The 24270-nt window shown below is 40.4% G+C and overlaps 2 protein-coding genes across 3 annotated transcripts in view; one reads left to right on the top strand and one right to left on the bottom strand.

Moving 5' to 3' along the window:
- PTDSS1 (phosphatidylserine synthase 1) overlaps nt 1-1335 on the bottom strand; it is a 75593-nt gene extending 74258 nt beyond the window's left edge. The window contains exon 1 of the mRNA XM_032760095.2: nt 924-1335. Within this exon, the coding sequence (XP_032615986.1) occupies nt 924-1102 (179 nt within the window). The 5' untranslated portion in view covers nt 1103-1335. The remainder of the gene's footprint in view (nt 1-923) is intronic.
- Nucleotides 1336-1530: 195 nt separating this feature from the next.
- MTERF3 (mitochondrial transcription termination factor 3) lies at nt 1531-24244 on the top strand. Of its 2 annotated transcripts, XM_032760093.1 has the most exons (8): nt 1531-1643; nt 4435-4778; nt 6012-6164; nt 12200-12389; nt 16918-17065; nt 17441-17512; nt 19285-19446; nt 23977-24244. In XM_032760093.1, the coding sequence occupies exons 2-8, from the start codon at nt 4445-4447 to the stop codon at nt 24169-24171; spliced, it is 1254 nt and encodes a 417-aa protein (XP_032615984.1). In that variant the 5' UTR covers nt 1531-1643; nt 4435-4444; the 3' UTR covers nt 24172-24244. The 2 variants fall into 2 exon arrangements, with proteins under 2 accessions (XP_032615984.1, XP_032615985.1); XM_032760094.2 differs by lacking the exons at nt 1531-1643; nt 4435-4778 and adding an exon at nt 4800-4943.
- The last annotated feature ends 26 nt before the right edge of the window (nt 24245-24270 follow it).

The raw sequence follows: 24270 nt of genomic DNA, 5'->3' as shown, positions 1-24270 counted from the left end.
GTGTGTATGTTTTCCAGGGAATAAGAGAGTTGTGTTATGCTGTGTGAGGTTTATGTGTTTCATTTAACACACAGCAGTTACTGTATCCCAGGCACCACTAAAATTGCTGGACAAGATCACATTTCAGCACGTATGTTAGGTAATGAGTGAGCAGGGTATGCACTGCGTGATGTGTGGCGGGCTGGTGTCTGTGCAGCCATGTACACAGATGATGGGTATTGGGCTGTGCTGGAAAGGAAAGGTACGCTGTGATATGTGTGTTTAGAGTGGCAGTTTGTGCCGTGGTACAGATGGTAGTGTTTGAGGCTGGGGGAAGTGTTATGCTGGATGACTTGTGTGCAATGCATAGGGGAAGTGCTGCACAGGAAAGACCATGTATGTAGCACACATGTGCATTTTTTGTGCGTTACGGATAGTGCCGAATACCGGAGTTCCACAGGAAGGGATCTAGGTTGTGTCCAGGGCCTGTGTATGGTGCCTGCAGGCGCTGTGGATTGGGGTGCTTTGTATGTGTAGCGGTGTGTGCTGAAAGTGGTGCATATGAGATGATTCATGCGGTGTGCTGGGTAGGGACGGGGGCTGAAGCAGTGCAGAGGAGGGGCCCGCGTCGTGATGTTGTGTGGAGCGATGCTGAGTGCGGTGGGTGGGGGGGCGATCGTGCTAGGTGACTCGCGTGCGTTCCCCGTGTAACCGGAGGCGCTGTATGGAGAAGGGGCACTGAGGGGTGGGGGAGCAGGCTAGCGTACTGTGAGACACCGGGCGGGCGGAGGGGCTGCGTGGGCGGCGGGCTGCCAGTGAGTGTGCGTGGAGCAGCCAGCCCGCTTCCTCACCCAGAGCCATGCCGGGCCCCCCTCCCTGCCACCCTCCCTCCCGCCTCTTCCCTAGCTCTTGGACGCGCCCCCCGCTCGGCCGGGCCGCCCCACCTGGTAAAGGCGAAGTACATGAGGCTGACGATGGTGAAGCTGAGCAGGGTGATGGTATGCGGCCGGTAGAAGAAGTCAATGGTGATGTCCTCCACTTGCTGCTCGTTGATCATCCGGAAATGCATTTTGTAGTTCACATCATCCTTGCTTAGGGTCCGGCTCCCCACGCAGGACGCCATGGCCCGCCTCCCCGTCCTGCCGCGGTGGCGGCGGCCCCAGCCCGCGGAGGCCGGGACCCCGGGGGTGACTAGCCACAGTGGGCTAATAGGCGGACGGCGAAGCCGGGTCTGGCGCCCAGCAAAGGCTGGGAGCTGAGGGAAGGACAGGCGCGAGAGGGCGGGGTCGCGGCGCCGCCACCGCGGCCTGGGGCAGGGGAAGCCGCCGGCCGCCCCCACGCTGTCATCCCGGCTGAGGCATCTCTACGCACTCAAGGAATCTTCAGACTCCAAGTCCACACGACTTCAGGGGAGTGGCGAGCTGGAGAAGGGTAGCTGCGGCCCCTGGCTGGCTCTTTTCAGCGCACGTAGCCCGCTGTCTCCCCGCGCAGCCCGGCACATGGTCTCGCCCACTCCGGGCGCAGCCCACGTGGGCCGGGGAGCGCGGCTGCGCTGGGTAGGGCGGGCTGAGGAGCCGGCGTGCGGCGCGGCGGGACCGGGCGTGCGGCCCAGCGAGTCGGTCGGTCCCGGGGTCACCCGCTACGGGGCGCAGGCCTCGCCACAGGTAAAGCAGGAGCTGCCCCAGCACGAGGATCGCGCTCTTGGCGGGGGTTCAGGTTCCGGCGCACCCGCGTCCAGACCGCGCCCCAGGGCCTCAAGGGCCTTTAGGTCTTCGCGGCCCAGTCGAGGGTGATTGGTTTTGTTTTGTGTTTTTCCCTGGCTGATGTAGTGAAAACTCAACCATGCTGGCTAATTAGCGCAGTGTGAGAAGCCTCAGGAGGGGGCTCTGCCTTCCTGCGCAAGTTTGGGGAACTGAAATGGGCTAAAATGGCCTAGGAAGTATTGAGAGGCCCTTTATTAGGAAGCTACCCCCATAACCTCCCTTTCTCTCCTGATTTCATTTATATCATTTCGTAGGTAGAAATCTTGAACTCTATTTCAGTGCCTCTTTCTAGCGAAGCACTAGGCACTCATTGAGAACAGTATATATGAATTGTTAAGAGACTTCAGAGTTTCTTTAAGGGTTTTCTGTAATTTTCCTCATGAAAGGACCTTGTTAGAAGACTTCTGGTTACCACCTCACAGGGCTTTTATACACATCTGCACATCCCCTACCCGCTTTTGCATACTGTGTAAGCAAGTGAGTTAACTGTACTTGCCATTGATTTATTTCCATTCTGCAAACATTAGAGCAGTACAAGGGTCTGGGAAAGTGAAGAATAGTCCCCGGAAGGGTGGATCCAGGGATGAGACCCAGCTCTGCTCTCGTGAATGAACAGTTAATCAATTGTTAAGATGTGTAGGCAGCAATGAAAAGATGTGGAGAAGATAGTGCACTTGTAAATAAAAATGCAAGGATAAACATTCGTTGTATGCACAAAGATCTTTTAATGACGGGGTGAAATTTGAAAGTGAGTCTTCCTGATGTTTAAGTGGTATGGAGTGTGGAAAGGCTTCAGGATGAATTTGCGATTTCAAGAGTTTGAAGTAGGATGAAGTGCTTAGACGTCAAAAAATGTTAGAGCTGATAGGGGCCTTAAGAATCATCTTATTGTACCCCTAGCCTTTTAAAAAAGCATTATTTGAAGAATGGTTATTGACCCCACCCCCACCCCCACATCATGGGCTAGACTGCTGCTTTTGTTAGACTGCTGCCAGAAACAGCCTTGTCAAGGTAGCACAACCGAGGTCTTTCAATTTAGTGCCCTTATGACTACCGTGCAGAGAATGAATGTTGTAGGTTTGAGGGAAAGTTTGGCACATTTGGAGGCCCATTTCCCACCAAAATCTAACAGAAACCACCTATCCCAGCAGGGTATTGTGAATACTTTTCTAAAATCATCGCAGAATGGGCCGAGCACAGTGGCTCACGCTTGTAATTCCAGCACTTTGGGAAGCCGAGGTGGGTGGATCACCTGAGGTCAGGAGTTCAAGGCCAGCCTGGCCAACATGGTGAAACCCCGTCTCTACTAAAAACACAAAAAATTAGCCGGGCATAGTAGCGGGCGGGGGTAATCCCAGCTACTCGGGAGGCTGAGGCAGGAGAATCACTTGAACCTGGGAGGCAGAGGTTGCAGTGAGCCAAGATGGTGCCGTTGCACTCCAGCCTGGGCAACAAGGGCGAAACTCCGTCTCAAAAAATAATAATAATAATAATAATAAATAATTGCAGAATGAAAGGAAACTTTCACTTTTGTAAAATCTCTTTCAGCAAACTTCCCAAAACTACAGATCTCCAAGAGAAGATTAGACCCTCAAGTATTTGGTCTAATTTAGAGCATAAAACAAGCTGAATTCCACTACGTAGAAAAACAAAGTATAAAGTTGTAGGCAGCAATTAATTCAGCAGAATTTTTGTATTTGGTTGTGTAATCAATAATAATGGCTAACATTTATTGAGCATTTCTTATATCCTGACTCCATCCTGTGTTTTATGTGGATAATGTTATTTAACGTAAGATTATATGCATCAAATTTACCTTTCTAATTAGCTGGCTAAATATAAAATCCCTTCATATTCCTGGAGTTTAACATAGCACTAGCCTTTCCTGATAAAAATATTTTTGAAAACTACTTTTTCAGTCAAAATATGCAGGTATTAATTGCTGGTTGCTTATTTATTTCTGTCACTTGGTTTTGTTTACTAGTTTTGACCTTTTCTTTTTGAAGGCTTTTTTCTCCTTTCCTACAGTGAAACAAAACTTGACAAAACTGGTTTTGTTCAATTCGCTTTGGAAGAACAGCTTTATCTGTGAAGTAATCAATAGTGTTCAGCCCTGAGAATGAAGCAAGAAACTGCTTTCACTGTTCTATATATCAATTATAATATTTTGATGATTCATTTAGGACACAGTAGATTTCTGTTTTTTCATTTTGGGACAAATTTATATACATAAAATGTATTTGAATAATTCAGTGTTACTTTAATCAGCAATCTGCTGTGGAAACATCCTTCACACCAAATTTCAAGAACACTTAATTGCATCAGCTTATTCTTTTTAAATGATTAAATTAACAGATTAGTGAGGTCTGCAGTCACTTGAACATTTGCAGATTTTTGTTTTAAGCATTTTTCTTACACCAGTGTTGTTGCATTTTGTTTTTAAATTGTAAAGTATATCTTTATTTTTCCACTCAGAAGTTCCTGTCTGTTGGTTTGTAACTGAGATTGCCTTGTTGTTGGCTTTTCCTGTACATAAGAAACATCTCACTATTTTAGACTAAATATATATTTAAACACCTTTCAATTAGAAAAAAATAATTTCCAGTTTATCTTTTTGTTGTTTGAATACTGTTTTAAACATTTAAGTAAATTAAATTTCTCTTCTTTTGACGGTTGTATCTTTCCTTTGTAGACTAAGAAAAATGGCTTTGTCAGCCCAACAGATACCCAGATGGTTTAACTCAGTTAAGTTGAGGAGCGTCATTAATGCTGCACAACTCACAAAACGTTTTCCTAGACCAGCAAGAACATTGTTACATGGCTTTTCTGCTCAGTCTCAGATATCCTCTGACAATTGCTTTCTCCAGTGGGGATTTAAGACTTACAGGACTTCCTCCTTATGGAATAGTTCCCAGTCTACTAGCTCAAGTAGTCAAGAGAATAATTCTGCCCAAAGCAGTCTGCGTCCTTCCATGAATGAACAGTCACAGAAGACACAAAATGTATCTAGCTTTGATTCTGAGCTGTTTCTAGAAGGTAATTCTGAACTTTCAGAAAAGTCTCCCTTTCCCTACTTTGGCCATTTGAACAAACTACCTGTTTACATTCTGCTAGCCCATTTCAGGTAATATTTTGTGCAAAGAAAGAAAAGGAATAATACCAGTTCTATTGATGAACTTCTATCATGCCTTTATTTTACTGGTAAGAAAAAAAGTTCGTGGGCTAACATGTAAGATTATTTTATAGCTACACATATAAGACATTTGCTTTCTAAATACTTTATTGTTTAGATTCTTAAAACAAAATTCTTCTAGTGGTAATTAGTTTTATTAGGGTATAATTATATCAAGTAAAATTCATCTTGTGGGATATATAGTTCTGTGAATTTTGACATACACATTTAGTGTGTAACAACTACTGCAATCAACAAATAAAACAGTTATATTACTCCACAAAGTTCCCTCATGTCGCTTTTTAGTCAATCCTCTCCTTCCTATGGGTCCTATTCTAGGAATATTTCGCTGGTAAAGAAGTAATATAAGGTTAAGTAGAATATGAAGGAAAGAGAGCTGGAGAGAGGGCAGGGAGGAGATGCTGGCTATAAATGATGAGAAAGGATAGTTAATGATTAGAGGCAAAAAACAGAACAAAAGATCACAGATCTGATTCCTTAGCTTAAGGTAATGTGTAGTTCTAAGTGTCTTCCATGCTGCGTTTGATTTTAAAAAAACAAAAACAACTTCAGAATCAGGGCTGTACTAGAGTCACATCTCCTGTAGAGAGGACTACAGGTTGTAGAAACAATCATAGAAGCCCTCTTAAAGGTGTATTTGAGGGTAACTTGGAAGGGAGGGCATTGGGTCAAAACAAAGACTTTCAGGATATGATTAATCCATGCAATTCAGACTGTTGGCATATGTGTACTTTTGGCCAAGTTAACAGGCTATGGTAAACTCAATCTCTGTTTCAAAATTCACTTGAAAGTTAGGTGATTTTTAGCATTCTCGCCTACTGATGAAGTGAAGGAAAGGCATTGTGTGCTTTGAAATTTACCAACAAATTTCTAATCTCGGAGGAACAGTAGTCAGTCTGTCTAAATAGTTGTAACCTAACCTCTTAAAAGGTGAAAAATTGGGGGCTTGGATGTTTAATTCTAAAATGATGCCAAGGTTTAACCACTGAAAGAAGCAAACAAGGGAAGAGCCAGTCTTTGTAGAAATAGTTTTAAGTGTGCATATTAGAGCACTAATTTGTTTCTCTCTTTCAAAGAACTAGATGAATTGCCTCCATTGTCTCCAATGCAGCCAATTTCGGAGGAAGAAGCTATTCAGATTATTGGAGACCCTCCATTGCCACCAGCTTCATTCACACTTCGAGACTATGTGGATCATTCTGAGACTCTGCAGAAGTTGGTTCTTCTAGGTAAGTTTGACTAAACTACAAGTACTTTTTGCACATAGTCTTCATTACTTTTTTTACTTTTTAAAATTAACAATTTAATCTATACTAAGTAGTATACAAACATAAGCAAAAGTCAAATAGTATAAAAAGGCTTCTAGTGAGAAACTGTATTCCCTGCCTCATCCTTGCTGATCTTGCGTCCTATTCCCCAGATGCATCTACTTAACTTGTATCATTCTTCCTGTTTGTGTTCAACCTCCTCATTTTAAAATAATTGTTTATAGTGCTGTTGTTTGGTTCATCAGTTTTAGACATCATTTGATCTCTTGTATGTGCACATGTACTTTTTCTGTATTATTTTCAATTCTCCGAATATAAATTACAATTTTAGATAAATCATTAGTCAGTAGTTAAATTATGACTATAAATATTGCTATCTGCCCTAACAAGAAGTATGCTATCATTATTTACCTTCCTGTACAACTTTTCATTTTTCCAGCATTAATAGTTGCCTTGTTCTTCATTTGATGAATTGTTTTGTTTGTTTGTTTCTGGGGTTAAACTTTTCCATACCTTCCAGTAGCCTCTCAGGACAGTTTTTCCCAGGTAACCCTATCAGATGATGTATTTCATTTCTCCAGAGTGGATTGTTCCCTGCTTGTCCCACTACCCCGACCTCCTTCCTGAAGCCACTGTCCTCCTGATTTGAATGGTTTCTAGGCCTATTCTATAGCTGCCTTCGCTTTTTGACCATTAGGTTGCACTTGGATCTGGATAGCTTAATGGAGCCAGGGGATCTCCCTCCAAACTTTCCGTTCGTCATCTTATTTTTAGTCTAGCATTTTATTACAAACTTTCGCTTTCCTCATTTCTCTGGGTTTGGTACTTCTTATACTTGATTTTCCCAGATAATGAATCTCCTTTCTCCTGGTGCATTGAGAGGAACTGGATTTGGGGGAGGTCAGATTTCTCCATACCCAATCCCCCAGTTTTTAGTCTGTACCTCACCTCTAATCTCTCAGATTTCTAGGGACTCCAATTTTGGAGACTTTTGAGTTTTTTGTGGTACTGATCACTTACCACTTGTCAGATTCTCATTTGCAGGCATTTCAGTGTCGTCTTTCTCCTCTCTGATAAAGCTGTTGCCATGTTTTCATCTGTTTTCAGATGTTTTCAGATATGTGGGGATATAATCTCGTTTCCTCAAAGAATCATCTTATTTTTTTTTTCTCATTCCCCATATTTTTGGGAGGTGATTTTTAACAGGAGAGGAAAAAGAGAAACCTTTGCTCTGTTAGAAACTTTGGGGGTCATCCTTGATTTTTTTTTTTTTTTTCAGACGGAGTCTCACTCTGTCTCCCAGGCTAGAGTGCAGTGGTGCCATCTCAGCTCACTGCAACCTGCCTCCCATGTTCAAGCGATTCTCCCGCCTCAGCCTCCCTGGTAGCCAGGATTACAGGCATGTGCTACCATGCCTGGCTATTTTTTGTATTTTTAGTAGAGACGAGGTTTCACGCTTTTGGCCAGGCTGATCTTGAACTCTTGGCCTCAAGCGATCTGCCCTCCTCAGCCTCCCAAAGTGCTGAGATTATAGGCATGAGCCACTGCACTCGGCCTATCCTTGATTCTTATTGCTTTTGTCCCCTCCCTCTTTACATCTAATTTAACACCTTATCCTATGGATTCTACCCTCTCTATTTCTTTCAAATCCATCCACTTCTCTCATCCTACAGTCACTACCTTGTTTAGGTCCTCATTTGTCACTGAGTGGCTGCAGGAGCCTCCTATCTTGATAGTCTTCTCCTCAGCAGTATTGGCTCTGATATGTTTCCAGTGTTAGTGCTCTTTCTGAAATGCAGATCTAAGTCAGTGACCTATTTAAAATCCTTCAAAACCTTCCCATGGCATCAAAGCTTTTCCTGATTTGGCTTCTGCTTACCTGTTCAGCTTCATGGCTTGCCACTTCCCTCCTTTGTTTAGCCAACTCCAACAACTGGAGAGCATCACTGAAGTCCAAGTAACTTCCAAAGTGTCTTCTTGACCCTGCAGACAGAGTGACCCTCTTCAGGCTCTCATTTCACTCCCTGCTTACTTGGATCCTAGCACTAATGACACTCTATTATAATTGTATACTCATCTCTCTGTGCCCAGTTACCCAAATGTTACCCGTATGTTTAGAATGGCCTTTGTTCTCAAGAAGCTTCAAGTCCTCAGAAACATCTAAATATAGAAGAATAACTGGAATGCAAGGATGAAGGGCAAAGTGATAAGTCCCACATGAGAGATGCAAATAAAGTGTTCTGTGAATCAGCCTAAGTGTCCATCAGTGGATGAATGGTTAAAGAAAATGTGGTATATTTATACATTGGAGTACTAGTCAGCCTTGAAAAAGGAAGGAGATCCTGTTATTTGCAACAACATGGATGAACCTGGAGGATGCTATGCTAAGTGAAATAAGCACAGAATGACTAATGCTATGTGATCTCACTTACATATGAAAGCTAAAAAAGTTGAACTCATAGGAGCAGAGGGAGCTGGGGAGTCAGGGGGAGGAATGGGGAGTTGTTGGGCAAAGGGTACAAAGTTTCAATTAGACAGGTGGCATAAGTTTTGGAGATCTATTGTCCAGTATGATGATGGTAGTTAATAATAATGTATACTTGAAAATTGTTGAGAGTAGATTTTAAGTGTTCTCACCACACACAAAAAAATGATGAGTATGTAAGGTAATGAATATGTTAATTAGCTTGATTTAATCATTCCACTATGTATACAGATGTCAAAACATCATGTTGTATCCCATAAACATATAATTTAAAAAGTATACATTCAGAGGCAGGAAAAAGATGACGTCTGCTGTGAGGAGACAGTCACCTTTCCTTTCGAAATAGCTTTCCTTGTCTTATGGCAGTGCTATGGATGATACAAGATAAACTTAAGACACAGTCCCTGTCTTATCTTGTTTTTGACACAGGGTCTTGCTCTGTCGCCCAGGCTGGAGTGCAGTGACACAGTTTTGGCTCATTGCAGCCTTGACCTCCTGGGCTCAAGTGATCCTCCCACCTCAGCCCCCCAAGTAGCTGGGACTATAGGCACATGCCATCCGGGCTAATTTTTTTTTTTTTTTTTTGTAGATGGGGGGTCTCACTGTGTTGCCCAGGCTGGTCTCAAATTCTTGGGCTCAAGCTTTCCTCCCACCTCGGCTTTCCAAAGTGCTGGGATAACAGGCATGAGCCACCGTGCCTGGCCTAGTCCTTAAGTCCTTATCTTTAAATAATTTACAGTATACTTACAGGTTTGGAATATATTTCAGCCATTCCTTTACCTGTATGCTGATACTTCAACAGCATGTCTTAGAAGTAACTTTATTAGTAACTTAGGGGAGACTTATTTGCTCTGTCCAACAGTATTTTTGAGTACCCAAGTCCTAGTTTTTTCTCTGTTTGCTTCTGAGACCTGTTTTCTGCCTGATCTGTATCCCAGGAGGCCATCCCCTATGCACCAGGGCTCCTATGCCAGCTGGCTTCTTGGCAGCTTCAGCCAGTGGGAGGCATCTATAGGACAGAAGGTAGAAGGGCCAGGTGGGGATATTTTTCCCCTGTTCCTTCCCTTCTTTGGGCCCTGTACCTGCCTCACTCCATGACAACAGCACTCTTGAGCAGCCCTTCCTTAATAGCCTCTAGTCCCTCTGCGCCCTGGTAACATTTTGCCTCCTTGCCTCTTTAGTGTTGAGAAGGCTCTTGTTTGTTCTCTGAAGGCTGCTCACACCGCTATATAGAGTCCCTTCATTAAAGTCCTTGTCATTTGTACTTTCCAGGGCACATTGTATAGCCTGCTAGACCCTGACTGATGTACTAAATATGTGTAACCATAACTGAATAAAATGGTAATATTTGTAATTACTGAACTGATGAGGTAAAGCCCAACTAGACTGGTCACCTAGAGGTTAGAATCGTGTACTATTCTTTTTTTATAACCCCAGTGCCTAAAAAAGTGCTTGGTCCATGGTGGGTATTCAGGGAATATTTTTTCAAGTTAATGAAATGAAGTGAGCCCAAGTTATTCGCATTGAGAGCAGTGTGCATTCCTGATGAGATTCTGCTCTCCCACTGCTGTTAAAAAGCAGCTTTTCAGGATTTCTGTTCGAGCACAGTCAGGGTGTGACAGCTCATGCTGAGCAAGGCACTTCAGTTCTTGGCAGCTGTAATATTTAGTTAAATGTGAAGTCTGAACCCTTTATGTTATTTTTAAAGCATCCGCTCCCCCATTTATCACAGATTTTTGGAACTGGTTTTCATCTTATTTATTTGTCCATCTAATAATTGGATTTATTTTTCTACTAATATTATTTTTAAATTACAAAAGAATTACATCCGGTTGTCAAAAGAGCAGATATTGTAAGAGAAGGACCTCTTACCCTCTCTTCGTTCCCAGTTCCACTTCTCAAAGGTAACCACTATTAACCAAATTGTGGAATAGTTTTCCAGACCTTTTTCTACACATAGGTTTTATACTATTCTGTAGTTAAACTTAATTTTTTTTTGTTTTTCTAGTAGAGTTAATATATGTTTAGATTCTTTATCTAGAATTGATGTCTATATAAGATATAAAGAGAATTTTTTTTTCAAAAGTATAGCTAATGGTCCCATATATTTTAACAAATAGTCTATTTGATTTAAAATGCATTATTGTTGTGTAATAACATTTTTTAGTTTATTCTGGATCTGTTTCTCATCTTCATTGACTGTGTGTATTAGTCTGTTTTCACACTGCTGATAAAGACATACCTGAGACTGGGCAATTTACAAAAGGAAGAAGTTTAATGGACTTACAGTTCCATGTGGCTGGGGAGGCCTCACAATTATGGCAGAAGGTGAAAGGCACATCTCACGTGGCAGCAGCCAAGAGAAGGGAGCTTGTGCCCGGAAATCCCCCTTTTTAAAACCATCAGATCTCATGAGACTTACTCAGTATCACACAACAGCACAGCAAAGACTTCTCCCCATGATTCAGTTACCTCTCACCGGGTCCCTCCCATGACACATGGGAATTCAAGATGAGATTTGGGTGGGGACACAGCCTAACCATATCATTGTGTCTATGTGTATTTAATCCATTTTACTGTTCATGGGTGTCTTATATCAATACCTGTTTAATATCGAGAAATTTGGATTTATAATTATATTTGGTTCTAATAATATTTGGAGTTATAATGAATATGACGATTTATTTTTTTGATTGTGCAATGCCATTAAGAAGTTTTAAATGTGGAGGTTTTTTTTTTTTTTTTTTTTTTTTTTTTTTTTTTTTTTTTTTGAAACGGAGTCTCGCTCTGTCGCCCAGGCTGGAGTGCAGTGGCGCGATCTCGGCTCACTGCAAGCTCCGCCTCCCGGGTTCACGCCATTCTCCTGCCTCAGCCTCTCCGTAAATGTGGAGGTTTAAGGTTGTATACTTTCTGCTTTGTTGTATACTTGAAGGGCTATGTGTTCACTTGTTCTCACTCAGACATTTCTTGAGTTTCTTCAAGGGACTTGTCTCCATGCTAAAGACCTAGAGATTACAACGATGAGTAAGGCACAGGGTCATTTTTATTCCCCCTATGATGGGAATCATAAACATATTTTTAAAATAATGCTTATAACTAAGGAAATAATAAAATCTTCAAAGAAAGTAACATTTTATTCATATTGTTTGTTACCCTGCAGAATTACCAGTTACTATGGGGTTCATTAGGGACTGACAAACATTCTGAAACAATATTCAAGAAACCTTAGACAAAGATGGTGACCCTACACCAATATGACTTAGTGGATTTGTTCTGGGGGGAAATGTAGCACTAAATGCTCTATTTTCCTCTGTACTTGATTTTTAAAATAAATACTATGTTGTTTCTGCAACCAACTTAGTTTAAAAATATTTAGAAGTTTCTGTTCATCTATCTCAGTGCTCCTTTGGCTAGGTATTGATCTCCATCAGTAATTTCTTGTGCTTATGTATGTGAGTTTAATGGGTGAACTAAGAAGTCATCTTCAAACAGTATTTATAATTTATTATAGGCGTGGATTTGTCCAAGATAGAAAAACATCCAGAAGCAGCAAACCTCCTTCTGAGACTGGATTTTGAAAAAGACATTAAGCAAATGCTTCTGTTTCTTAAAGATGTGGGTATAGAGGATAACCAACTGGGAGCATTCCTGACAAAAAATCATGCAATTTTCTCTGAAGACCTTGAAAATCTGAAGACCAGGTAGGACTTTTTAAAAAGGATTCTCATATAACCTAAGAAGTGGTTATGAAGGAAATACATGTGGAAGTTATTCTTTAAGTCTCTGCTGCACAAGGGTCTACTGAGATAATGAACATGAATGTAATTTTTTGTTATAGACCTTCTTTGATCTAAATTATTTACAACAGTTCTTTTATTCAAGTGCCCATTATTATTATTATTATTATCATTATTATTATTTGAGATGGAGTCTCGCCCTGTCGCCCAGGCTGGGGTTGAGTGGCAAAATTTCGGCTCACTGTAACCTCCGCCTCCCGGGTTCAAGTGATTCTCCTGCCTCAGCCTCCCAAGTAGCTGGGTGACTACAGGTGGCCACCATGCCCAGCTAATTTTTGTGTTTTTAGTAGAGATGGGGTTTCGTCATGTTGGCCAGGCTGGTCTCGAACTCCTGACCTCAAGTGGTCTGCCCATCTTGGCCTCCAAAGTGCTGGGATTTTACAGGCATGAGCCACCCTGCCTGGCCCCATTATTATTTTTATGTTTTCAACTTATTACTGAGTCAGTAATTAACTCTTTCTCTTTAGAAACTAGAATAAGTTTTTTTCTAAAAAAAATCCATCAACAAATAGCTAACTTATCTGAGAGTGCACTTAAAGATATGATCTTTTGTAGTTTTTGTAGTTTTTGTCTGGCCAATTTTTGTTGTTAGACATTTGAGATTGTCTTGGCAAATTACTGTATAATTTGCTTAATCATATCCATAAGTTGGCTATTTTGGTTGTTCCTTGTTTTCTTCTTAAGGAGCACTTTTATAAACATATCTGTACTTCATTTAACATTCAAAGAATTATTGAATTTGTGAAAATAAATACAGTGAGATATTGATCTGTGAGGTAAGAATCCTGCTAGGCATTGGGAATACCACAGAGAACAAGGCAAAACCCCTGTCCCTAAGTTAACATTTTGAATTCATCATCGCCCCCACCTGTCACAACCCAGTCTGTATTCCCAAGATTCACTGAATACCCTTTTGCCCGACTCAGAAATATTGGTATTAACTTGCCTTCTCTTCTTTTATCATCTACATCCAATAAATCATGAAAGCTCATCAGTTCTTCTCTTCTTATAACTCAAATCAGTCATGACATTTCTCTGAATCTTTGCTTTGACTATTTTGCCTCAGTTCCCCATAATATCACACCAAGATAACTGCAATGGTCTCCTAATTGGTCTGCCTCTAGTCATGACCCTCCAGACTGTTCTCCACACTGATGTTGATTCTCACTACATTTCAGAGTGCTTTGCGATTCCTTAAACCATCATAGTCTAATGTCTTTCCTCGGAATTAGGAAAAAAAACAAAACAAAAACCGCATTTATTAAATTGAACATTTGAACCCTTCTATATGTGAGACACTGGCCTAAACTTTAGACATCAGAGACAGTCTTTCCCTTCATGAGAGTGATAGTCTGGTGTAATATAGATAGGCTATCACAATACAGAGGGGAGAGAGAATGATTCTAAGAAACTCATCTGACATATCCAGCTCTAGTCTTCCTGGCTGTCAGGAACACTAATTCCCTCTACAGTCAAAAACCAGCCTGCCCTTTTTGCTCAAGATTTATTCCAAGAAAGCATGAATACCAGGAGGTAGTGATAATTTCACAGGCTGCACCGTTATTGTTAATAGCCCCTTTGTACATGGGAGTCACAGAGAGGTTAAATAATTTGCCCAAGATTACATACCGTTAGCATAAGTAGCAGAGTAAGTGGTTTCAACCCCAGTTAATCAAACTCCAGGGTTCTGACTGCTACATACTGTCTCTACATTTAACTCTTTGAAGGAAACTTAAGCTTAATAGCTTAAGTTACTTGCTCAAGCCATACATGCGCCTAACAACTGAGGACTATTCTCACATAGGTAGCATAGTCCATTGATTCCTAAACCTGGCTGGCTATCAAATTAAGCTGTAGAACATTTTTTTAAAATTACTTAGAATTTTTTAATAGGTAATTCAGCCACTTGTATTCAAAAGAGTATACAGTAAAAAATACTGAATAAACACAGGTATGAGAACCTTTATTTAAATGAACTTTGTTTCTGGTTCTGATATATGCAGGAGTCTTATTTCTATAACAGCACTGATTTCATGTACTTATTTTTTAAATAAAAAGTTATATTTTAAAAATCCTTGTAGAATTTTCAAATGAATAATTGGCATTTTAATTATTTAAATACTCTTTTTTTGGTTGGGTGGGCCTTATATCTTGATTTTTTATTGGAAAAATCATTACAATGTAGACAATAGTTTTGATAATTTTTTAATCAAATGTTGAACCTTGCTGCCAAAAAAACAAGTAATACCTCCTTTTCTCCTACTTTGTCCCTTGGCCTTTCAAGACCCACCTATCGACACAGCTACTGTTATCAGGATTTTTTGTTCGACCTTCTAGGAATGTTCTATAAAGCATATATCTGTGTATACACACATGAATACAAATACATAACAATTGGTAGCATTTATACATACTATTCTGTATCCCACTATCTTACCTTCACTGTATCTTGGAGATTATTTTTTCTTGGTGCTGCCTATTCTTTTCAACTCTACTACAGTCCATGCTGTGGACTATTGATAAGCACGGAGTATGTTTCCAGTCCACTGTTAGGACAAGGCTGTAGTGACTTACCTTGTAGATACTTCTGAAAAATCACACATATTGGTGTCTCTCTGTAGGACGTATTTCTAGAAGTGGAAATGCTAGGTCAAAGGGTATGTTCATCTGTAACTTCAATAGATATTGCCAAATTATCCTTCATAGGGGCTGTTTTCCAGTTTATACTCTCCCCAACAGTGTACAGAAGTGCCAGCTTCCCTGTTATCCTCACAAATACAGTGCTATCACACTTTGCTTTCAGTTGATTGTATAGATAAAAAGATACTTTATTTGTTGGTTTGGAGCATCAGATGTTGAAACATGGAATGTTGTTTGGAGCATTTTTCATATGTTGAATTTCTGTTTACATTTCCTTTTCTGTAATATATCCTTTGCTATTTTTTAATCAGGCTTTTTTGTTTTTTGGTAAACGTTCTTTTGTGGTAAACGTTCTTTTGTATATGAAGAAAATTAGTTCTGTCTCTGAGACATGTTGCAGATATTTTTCCTAGATTGTCACTTGCCTTTTGACTTCATTTATAGTGGGGTGTGTTTTGTTTTGTTTTGTTTTGTTTTGCCATGCATTAAAAATTTTTACATACTTAAATTTATAAATATTTTAACTATTTTTAAAGGAGTAATAGTCATGTGATTATAAAGTAATATAAGTTTTGGTATATAGTATAAAAATACCACAGGCTTTAGATGTAGGCATGCCTGAGTTCACATCTTAGTTTTGTCAGTAATTAGGTGATGATCTCAGACAAGTTATTTAACTTCCCTGAATCCATGTTTCCTCAAATGTAATGTGGAAAATTTACTTGGCTCACAAGCTTTTTTGTTTTTCTGGTTAGAATTAAACAAAAGAATATCCTGATATATTTTAAACATTTAGTAAAACTATCTTTTACTATGTTCTTAGATTTTTAAAAAATGTTATTTTATAGCCAAACTTTCTATATTTTACTAACTTACATAGTTTGATCTTCAAAAACTTAGCAGGAAAATCTCTCAGTTAACAAAATGCATATTGAAAGACTGTAGTAAAAATCATTTATAAAAATACATACTCAGGCCAGGCGTGGTCACTCAAGTGTAATCCCAGCACTTTGGGAGGCCGAGGTGGGCGGATCACTTGAAGTCAGGAGTTCGAGACTAGCCTGGTCAACATGGTGAAACCCCATGCCTACTAAAAATACAAAAATTAGCTGGGTCTAGTGGTGTGTGCCTGTAATCCCAGCTACTTGGGAGGCTGAGGCAGGAGAGTCACTTGAACCTGGGAGGCGGAGGTTGCATTGAGCCAAGATCATGCCACTGCACTCCAGCCTGGGCAACAGAGCGAGACTCTTCCTGAGAAGAAAAGAATAGAAGAGGGGAGGGGATGGGGCTCAGTAAATATACTAACCTAAAAAATGCCTCTCTCAGTTACAACCATTATTTCCTTAATTTTCTTAATTTGTGTTATTTTGTTAATTTGTGTTTTTCTGTTCTTATCCAAAAAAAAAAAAAAAATCTTAAGCAGAAGCTATTTCATTCTTTCTTACCAGGTAATAAACCAGATTAATTGAAAGGAGAATCTAAAGGTTGGTGCAAAAGTAATCATGTTTTTGCTATTGAAAGTAATGGCAAAACCACAACTAATACCTATTAGTGGATTTCAGAATTATTTTCTGTTTTTAAGTATAAATGGAAACCATCTAGAGTTGGGTGAATACTTGTTTTGTTTTAAACATGCTTTTGCCATTGTTACAGAATGGTTTTATTTAGTTCGTAATTTAGGGTGTGGGAGCCTTTTTAAAAATAGCTGTTACTTTGGAAAGCAGCATGAGACGCCGTCTCAAAAAAAAAAAATGTAAATGTTTATCACGTGTATGTATTTATGTTTCTCTAGGGTGGCTTATCTGCATTCAAAAAATTTCAGTAAAGCAGATGTTGCACAGATGGTCAGAAAAGCACCATTTTTGCTGAACTTTTCAGTGGAAAGACTGGATAACAGATTGGGATTTTTTCAGAAAGAACTTGAACTTAGTGTGAAGAAGGTAAAGAAAAGGAGAGAATTTGTTTATTTCCATGTCAGGTACATTTTAGTAGCTGATAGATGTCATGTTCCTAACAGATGCCTGGCCCATGTGAATCATATAAATTCCTGGTATTTTTTGTACAAAAATGAATTATCCTGCTAGTTTGAACATAGAGCTCCATCATCTTATAATACTTAATCAAACTGGCTCCTTCAGTTTTTGTTTTATTTTTTTCCAAACAGTACTAATCTTATATATTCCTGGGGTTCCTATCATTTTTCTGATTGGGTCATATTTTAAGCTTTAACTTTGTATCTTAATAATGCCTTAATTTTCCAAACTAGTTAAAGATGTACATATAGTAATACTAGATTGTTTTGTTTGCAACCACAGACTAGAGATCTGGTAGTTCGTCTCCCAAGGCTGCTAACCGGAAGTCTGGAACCCGTGAAAGAAAATATGAAGGTAGGACAACTTTAGGCTTTTCAGAAATCAGTTTCTTTAAGTGTTAAAATCCTCTGAAGAGAACAGATTTTGCTATTGTCATCTAAAAGAAAACTAGACTTTAAGTTATTTCTAAAAAGAGATATAGGAAATTATCTTTAACAAATGTCTAGCAAGCAGTTTGTTTCAGTTAATATTTTCACATTGACCAGGTATTAACATGAGTAAATCACCTTGCAGACATTGATACCCACAATCCTAAAGCATTAGATAGGGATATAAGTGGTACCCTGAAACCGCTTCTGTTGCCCAGTGTGGGAGTCTGACGTCTTTGTTACCTGGGCAGTGTTACCAGTCTACGAAAGTATTCCTGTTGGCCAGCATGACAGTCTGTGTATGTCTCAGGGAGTTTTGGAGGCTGGATCCAAAAGACTTCTGTGAAAAGAGTAGCAGCCAGCACATTGTTCTCCTTTGCACCTGTCCCAATTGCCAACTCTCATTCTATCACAGAATGTACCAGACACTCTTTACTGTCCTTCCTCCAAGAGAATAAGATGAAGCCAAGAGCAGCTGACTGGTTAGTATATAAAGCTGTAGTAGTATTTGAAATATTATATAAGGGCTGTTTTCTGAGGTGAACAGTTCAGTCATTGAAGAAATCTTTATTGAGCTCCTGCCCAAGCGCCATGCTGAGGAGACAGTTCCTCCTCCCAAGGAGCTTACAATCTAGTGGGGGATCAAATCCAGAGTGATGGGGGCAGTTACTTGGTGGGGGCACACAGGACACTATGAAAGCAAATAGAGGACCTGGCCCATGTTTGGTTGTTTAGTTCCTCATCTCTGCTTGGAAAGTTGACATGTCGTTTTTCAGACAACACATATGTGGGTATACTTGGGAGAAAAAGCTCAAAAAGCATTTTGAAGATCCTGCTGCTGAAGGATCTGTTTGGTGTTGGGCCCATGCCTCTGACCTGCAGCCCTCCCATGTCACTCATTCTCTCTTGTAATTATGGTTGCCCCTTTGGTGATCTTCATGACCATCACTGTGTATCTCTTTCTCAGCAGAGGGGTTTGAAATTCCGGTGACCCCAGGAGCCGGAAGCTGTAATTCCTTGAAGGCACTGGCATAGCTGTCTCCAAATTTTAAAATGTTATTTTAAGTTTAAAAGAATCATGGTCAGGCGTGGTGGCTCACACCTGTAACCCTGGCATGGGAGGCTGAGGTGGGCAGATCACTTGAGGTCAGGAGTTTGAGACCAGCCTGGCCAACATAGTGAAACCTCATCTCTACTGAAAATACAAAAATTAGCCAGGCGTGGTTGTGGGCACCTGTAATCCCAGCTACTTAGAAGGCTGAGGCAGGAGAATCACTTGAATCCAAGAAACAGAGGTTGCAGTAAGCTGAGATCGTGCCACTGCACTCCAGCCTGGATGACAAAGCGAGACTCCGTCTCAAAAAAAAAAAAAATCATGGCCAGGGGTGGTGGCTCACACCTGTAAGCACTTCGGGAGGCCAAGGTGGGTGGATCACTTGAGGTCAGGAGTTCAAGATCAGCCTGGCCAACATGGTGAAACCCTGGCTGTACTAAAAATACAAGAATTAGCCAGGTGTGGTGGCATTCCTCTGTAGTTCCAGTTACTTGGGAGACTGAGGCAGGAGATCATGCCACTGCACTCCATCCTGGGCAACGTAGCGAGCTCCATCTCAAAAAAAAAAGAATCAGCGCAGCCTTGCCATGGTACCAAAATAACTATTTCTACTTACGATTCATAGCAAATTTACTTTCTTTTAGGTTTATCGTCTTGAACTTGGTTTTAAACATAATGAAATTCAACATATGATCACCAGAATCCCAAAGATGTTAACTGCAAATAAAATGAAACTTACTGAGACGTTCGATTTTGTGCACAATGTGATGAGCATTCCCCACCACATCATTGTCAAGTTCCCACAGGTAATGCCACTCACAGCTCTCTCTGTAAGCGCTGCCCTTGCGCTTTATTCGGAGCTGCTCTCCAGCTGCATAGTTCTGTACACTGGGAAGAGTTTATAACTTGCAGGGCGCAAATGTCCATCTCCTGAGGAGAAGTCAGTGATTAGTCTCTTTCCCTGGAGTTTGTACCTAGTCCTAGTTCTGATTGTTGGAATCAGGCCAACAAATCTAATGTAGTCTCTCTCATGTTTTTGTCTACTTGACTTTGGAATAGATCACTTCCCTTAAAGGTCCTTTCACTGCTACGTGTACTTTTTAGTCACAGTTTATTTAAATTCATGAATCAATAAGCCATATTGTAATGATCCCCATCCCAATATAAAAGTGATCCAGTTTGCCATCATGCCAAAGCCGTAATTATATTTTCTAAGCTAATCAAGCTTTTATATTCTTTACCTAGTGAGTGATATTATCTGCTGTTCACAAGAATATTAATCTTGAATATTGACTCTTTAAAAGCAGAAACGTTGTCTGATTTATACACTGCCAAATCCTCAGTGCCTAGAACTACACCTGGCACTAAGTAGGCACACAATTAATATTTGTTGAACAAATGAATGATTGGATTTTATCAAAGTAATCCTTTTTTCCTATTTCCTATGCAAATAGCCACTCAGTATTTATTGGATAAATGACAAACTGAATTTTTATTTAAGTGATCCCTCTACTCCATTTGCTAGAACACATGTGTTCCTGTTTTTGAAAAAAGATGGGTAAAAGAAATATGACCTTAATACAACTCTCAGAACTAGATTGCATTAGGTCCAGTTCCTTCACATACAGCTATATTTATTTGTCTATTATACTTCACTAGGAATGGGCCGCTAATATAGGATTTTCCTATTTTACCAAATGTAAATATACTCATTATAGAAGTGTGAGAAGCCTACAATTTTGTGAATTTGGCTCATGGAGTAATTGTGAAATAATCTTCAACAAAAAAGCAATGACAATTTGTTTTTCCCTGGCTTGGTGGGTAATTCATTTTTCCAGTATATCACTGAGCATCCATCAGTGCTACACATTGGGCACTGAGGATACAAAAGTCAAGCAGACATGGTCTCTGTTCTTGTGGAACTTATAATCGAGTGTGGAAGACAGGTTTAAAAATAGAATTGCTTTATATGATGGTAAAGAGTCCTAACCAGAGCTCCTACAGTGTGATTTAGAGGAGGTAGGAGAATTATGGAAGTAATAATAGCAATTGAGTACTTACTGTGTGCCAGCTCTATCTTTATTGCTTTATTTGTATTAACAGTTAATTCTCACAACCACCATATGAGGCAGATGCTATTATTACCCCTATTTTACACATAAAGAACTTAAGCTTAAAGAGATTTAAGTAACCTGTCCAAGGTTACCCAAGTAACAAGGTTGGGGCAGAACCACGGTTAGAACTCCAACAGTCCAGTTTAAAAACCCAAGCCCTTTACTAGGATCTGCTAGAAGTACATTTGAGTTGTCTGTAGAAGAGTGAGTGGTGTTTAAAAGATGGAGATGAGCTTTCCAAACAGAAGAAATTATAAGCTGACCAGATGCATCAAAATCACTTAAAAACACAGATTTTAGGCACCTCAAACCCTTGCCTCTGAGATGCTCTGTTGTAGAATTGTGGCTTCCAAATTGGGATTCTCAGATTCCTAGAGTCTAGGTGGAATTATTGGGGGAAAAAAGCAGAAAAATAAAAAGCTTATTAATGAAAAAATACATTAATGGACAGTGAGGCTATGAACGGGCTGATATAGACTTTAAATTTTTGGCTGATGTTTAAATCTCAGTGGCGTGGAACTAATTTTCTCATGCAGATAATATTCCTGGTTGGCAGATCTGACTTATGATTAATTAAAAATGGGGAAAGAAGTATAACTTAATAACTATGGTTAATTTAGTCATTTCAAAGAAGAGACCATGGAAGGTAAAGGATAACAAAAGCAGTTTTAGGGTAATTAATGTGAAGAAATCACTAGGCTAAGGAAAGAGGTTATATTCAGGATCCCCCGAAACCTTGGCTCTCCCACTTTCTGTGAAGGCAAAGCTGAAGTCCACCTTAGGATTAGAGGAGACCAATAATTCTCAGGCTAGGGGCACTTTTTTTAACTGTGAAGAATTTAATATGTCATTAATAGGATAAAATTTTTGTGCCAATGGCAAAGTAGCCCCTGGTGGCCAACAACCCTCCCCCCATACCACCACACCCATAAAAAAAGAAGGGAGAAACACCGCAATCTGAGCAGTAGCTTTTGGACTTGAAAGAGTACACAACTCTCTAATGATGGAGTAACTTAGGACCACTGGAGAAGTAAACATATAATATCTGCTCATAAGCTAAATAAATGCTTTGAAGTGTTATTATATTTAGGAAATTAGTAATAGTTTAGGAGCACCAGAACCATTTGTGGTTTTGTCTGTTGTTGGGTGATAGTTGTTTTTTGTTTTTTGTTTTTTTGTTTTTTTTTTTTTGAGACGGAGTCTGGCTCTGTCGCCAGGCTGGAGTGCAGGGGCGTGATCTTGGCTCACTGCAACCTCCGCCTCCTGGGTTCAAGTGATTCTCCTGCCTCAGCCTCCCGAGTAGCTGGGACTACAGGCGACTGCCACCATGCCCAGCTAATTTTTGTATTTTTAGTAGAGACGAGGTTTCACCATGTTGGCCAGGATGGTCTCAAACTCTTGACTTCGTGATCCGCCCACCTTGGCCTCCCAAAGTGCTGGGATTACAGGTGTGAGCCACTGCACCCAGCCGGGTGACAGTTTTTTAAGCCAAGAATCACTGCATAGGAGTCATACTTATAAAAAAAAAAAAATCTATCTAAAACCTCTTACATCTTCATTATCCATAATATTGTGATCATGGGAATTTAGTTATCAGAACAAGGGCAGAATAGCAGAGACTGAAAAAGGAGATGTTCTGTTTCAAAAGCAAGCCAAACCCATGTTGAGGTAGCACCCTGTACTTTTTTTAGTCACTCTTCTCACAGTACTTTGGGTTTCAACAATTGCTTTTCATAGTGTCCTTTCCAACTGATCTGTTACTGTTTCCACTTGAATATAGGGAAAGAGGCCTAGGGGTTATGTGTCACATCCCGTGTTCACATTATATCTGTAACAGCCAAGAGGAGAGTTTGAGGCAGGCATAATATTGAAAGGGCTTCCTCTGAGCCTTGCCAGGGAACCTCACAGATCTCTCAGGCTTCAGGGCTGTAGCTCAAGTCTGGCCAGATCTCCCATTTCTCTCTTCTGTCTGTAGCTGGCTGTAGAGCCTTGCCTGCTTCTCACTCCTTTCTAAAGTTGCTGCTGCTCACTCTAGTTTTTAGGAGTTTTACTTTGAGGCAGGTAAGACATAACTTTCCCTAGTTGCTCTCCCAGAGGTCAGATTCATTTCATTTTGATTCTAGTTAAGGGGAGGAGTGCGAATTTGAAAAAAGGGAGAGAAAGAGGTGTTACAGATTATGAAATCTTATAAATTTTTTTATAATAACATCTTTTTTTTTTTTTTTTTTTTTTTTGAGACAGAGTCTTGCTCTGTCGCCCAGGCTGGAGTGCAGTGGCGCGCTCTCGGCTCACTGCAACCTCCGCCTCCCGGGTTCACGCCATTCTCCTGCCTCAGCCTCTCCGAGTAGCTGGGACTACAGGCGCCCGCCACCACGCCCGGCTAATTTTTTGTATTTTTGGTAGAGACGGGGTGTCACCGTGGTCTCGATCTCCTGACCTCGTGATCCGCCCGCCTGGGCCTCCCAAAGTGCTGGGATTACAAGCGTGAGCCACCGCGCCCGGCTTATAATAACATCTTAATCTCTAACATTGGTTCTCAAACTTGGTAGATATCAGAATCATCTAGAGGGCTTGTTAAGACAGATTTCTGGGTTCTGCTCTCAGAGTTGCTGATTAAGTAGTTTTGGGGTGAGGCTTGAGGATTTGCCCTTTTTTTTTTTTGAGATGGAGTCTTATTCTGTTGCCCAGGCTGGAGTGCAGTGGTGCAATCTCAGCTCACCACAACCTCCGTCTCCTGGGTTCAACCAGTTCTCCTGCCTCAGCCTCCCGAGTAGCTGGGATTACAGGCATGCGCCACCACACCCAGCTAATTTTTGTATTTTTAGTAGAGACAGGGTTTTGCCATGTTGGCCAGGCTTGTCTTGAACTCCTGACCTCAGATGTTCCGCCTGCCTCAGCCTCACTACAGGCGTGAGCCACTGCGCCCGGCTGAAGATTTGCTTTTTTAACACATTCTCCTCTGTCTCTGGAGCACTCAATCTTCTTTGCCCACAGTATAGCCCTTAATTATTTTCTTATTGTTTCGTATGTTGATTTTGAATCCCTTTTTCTAGTTTCTTCACAGAAAATATAGGACTTAAATCCTCTGGCATTTATCCTACTTACTGAACACATGGTCAGTACTTTGTATTGGTTAACCTATTAAAATTTTTCCCAAGTAAACTTTTTAATATTTCATCCTCCAGTGTGCAGTGTTTTTTAAAAACTTTGTTTCTTTTCTAGGTATTTAATACAAGGCTGTTTAAGGTCAAAGAAAGACACTTGTTTCTTACCTATTTAGGAAGAGCACAGTATGATCCAGCAAAACCTAACTACATCTCTTTGGACAAACTAGTATCTATTCCTGATGAAATATTTTGTGAAGAGATTGCCAAAGCATCAGTACAAGACTTTGAAAAATTCTTAAAAACGCTTTAGATTTTTATGTATGTTAAAATGCAGTATTGTAAAGTGAATATATATATGAATAAATGAATATATTTTTAAATGCCTCAGGTCTCAGCTGATATTGGAAAC

The sequence above is a fragment of the Hylobates moloch genome, unplaced genomic scaffold, assembly GCF_009828535.3.
Source record: "Hylobates moloch isolate HMO894 unplaced genomic scaffold, HMol_V3 SCAFFOLD_9, whole genome shotgun sequence".
In the NCBI taxonomy this organism is placed as follows: domain Eukaryota; kingdom Metazoa; phylum Chordata; class Mammalia; order Primates; family Hylobatidae; genus Hylobates; species Hylobates moloch.
This window is presented reverse-complemented; position numbering and strand designations above follow the sequence as displayed.

Bases quoted from the DNA above. Each gene is read 5' to 3' on its own strand.
- MTERF3 (XM_032760093.1), top strand. From the start codon at position 4,445: ATGGCTTTGTCAGCCCAACAGATACCCAGATGGTTTAACTCAGTTAAG. The intron at 4,779-6,011 runs GTAATTCTGAAC...TCTCTTTCAAAG, and splicing joins TTCTGAGCTGTTTCTAGAAG to AACTAGATGAATTGCCTCCA. The intron at 19,447-23,976 runs GTAATGCCACTC...TTTCTTTTCTAG, and splicing joins TCATTGTCAAGTTCCCACAG to GTATTTAATACAAGGCTGTT.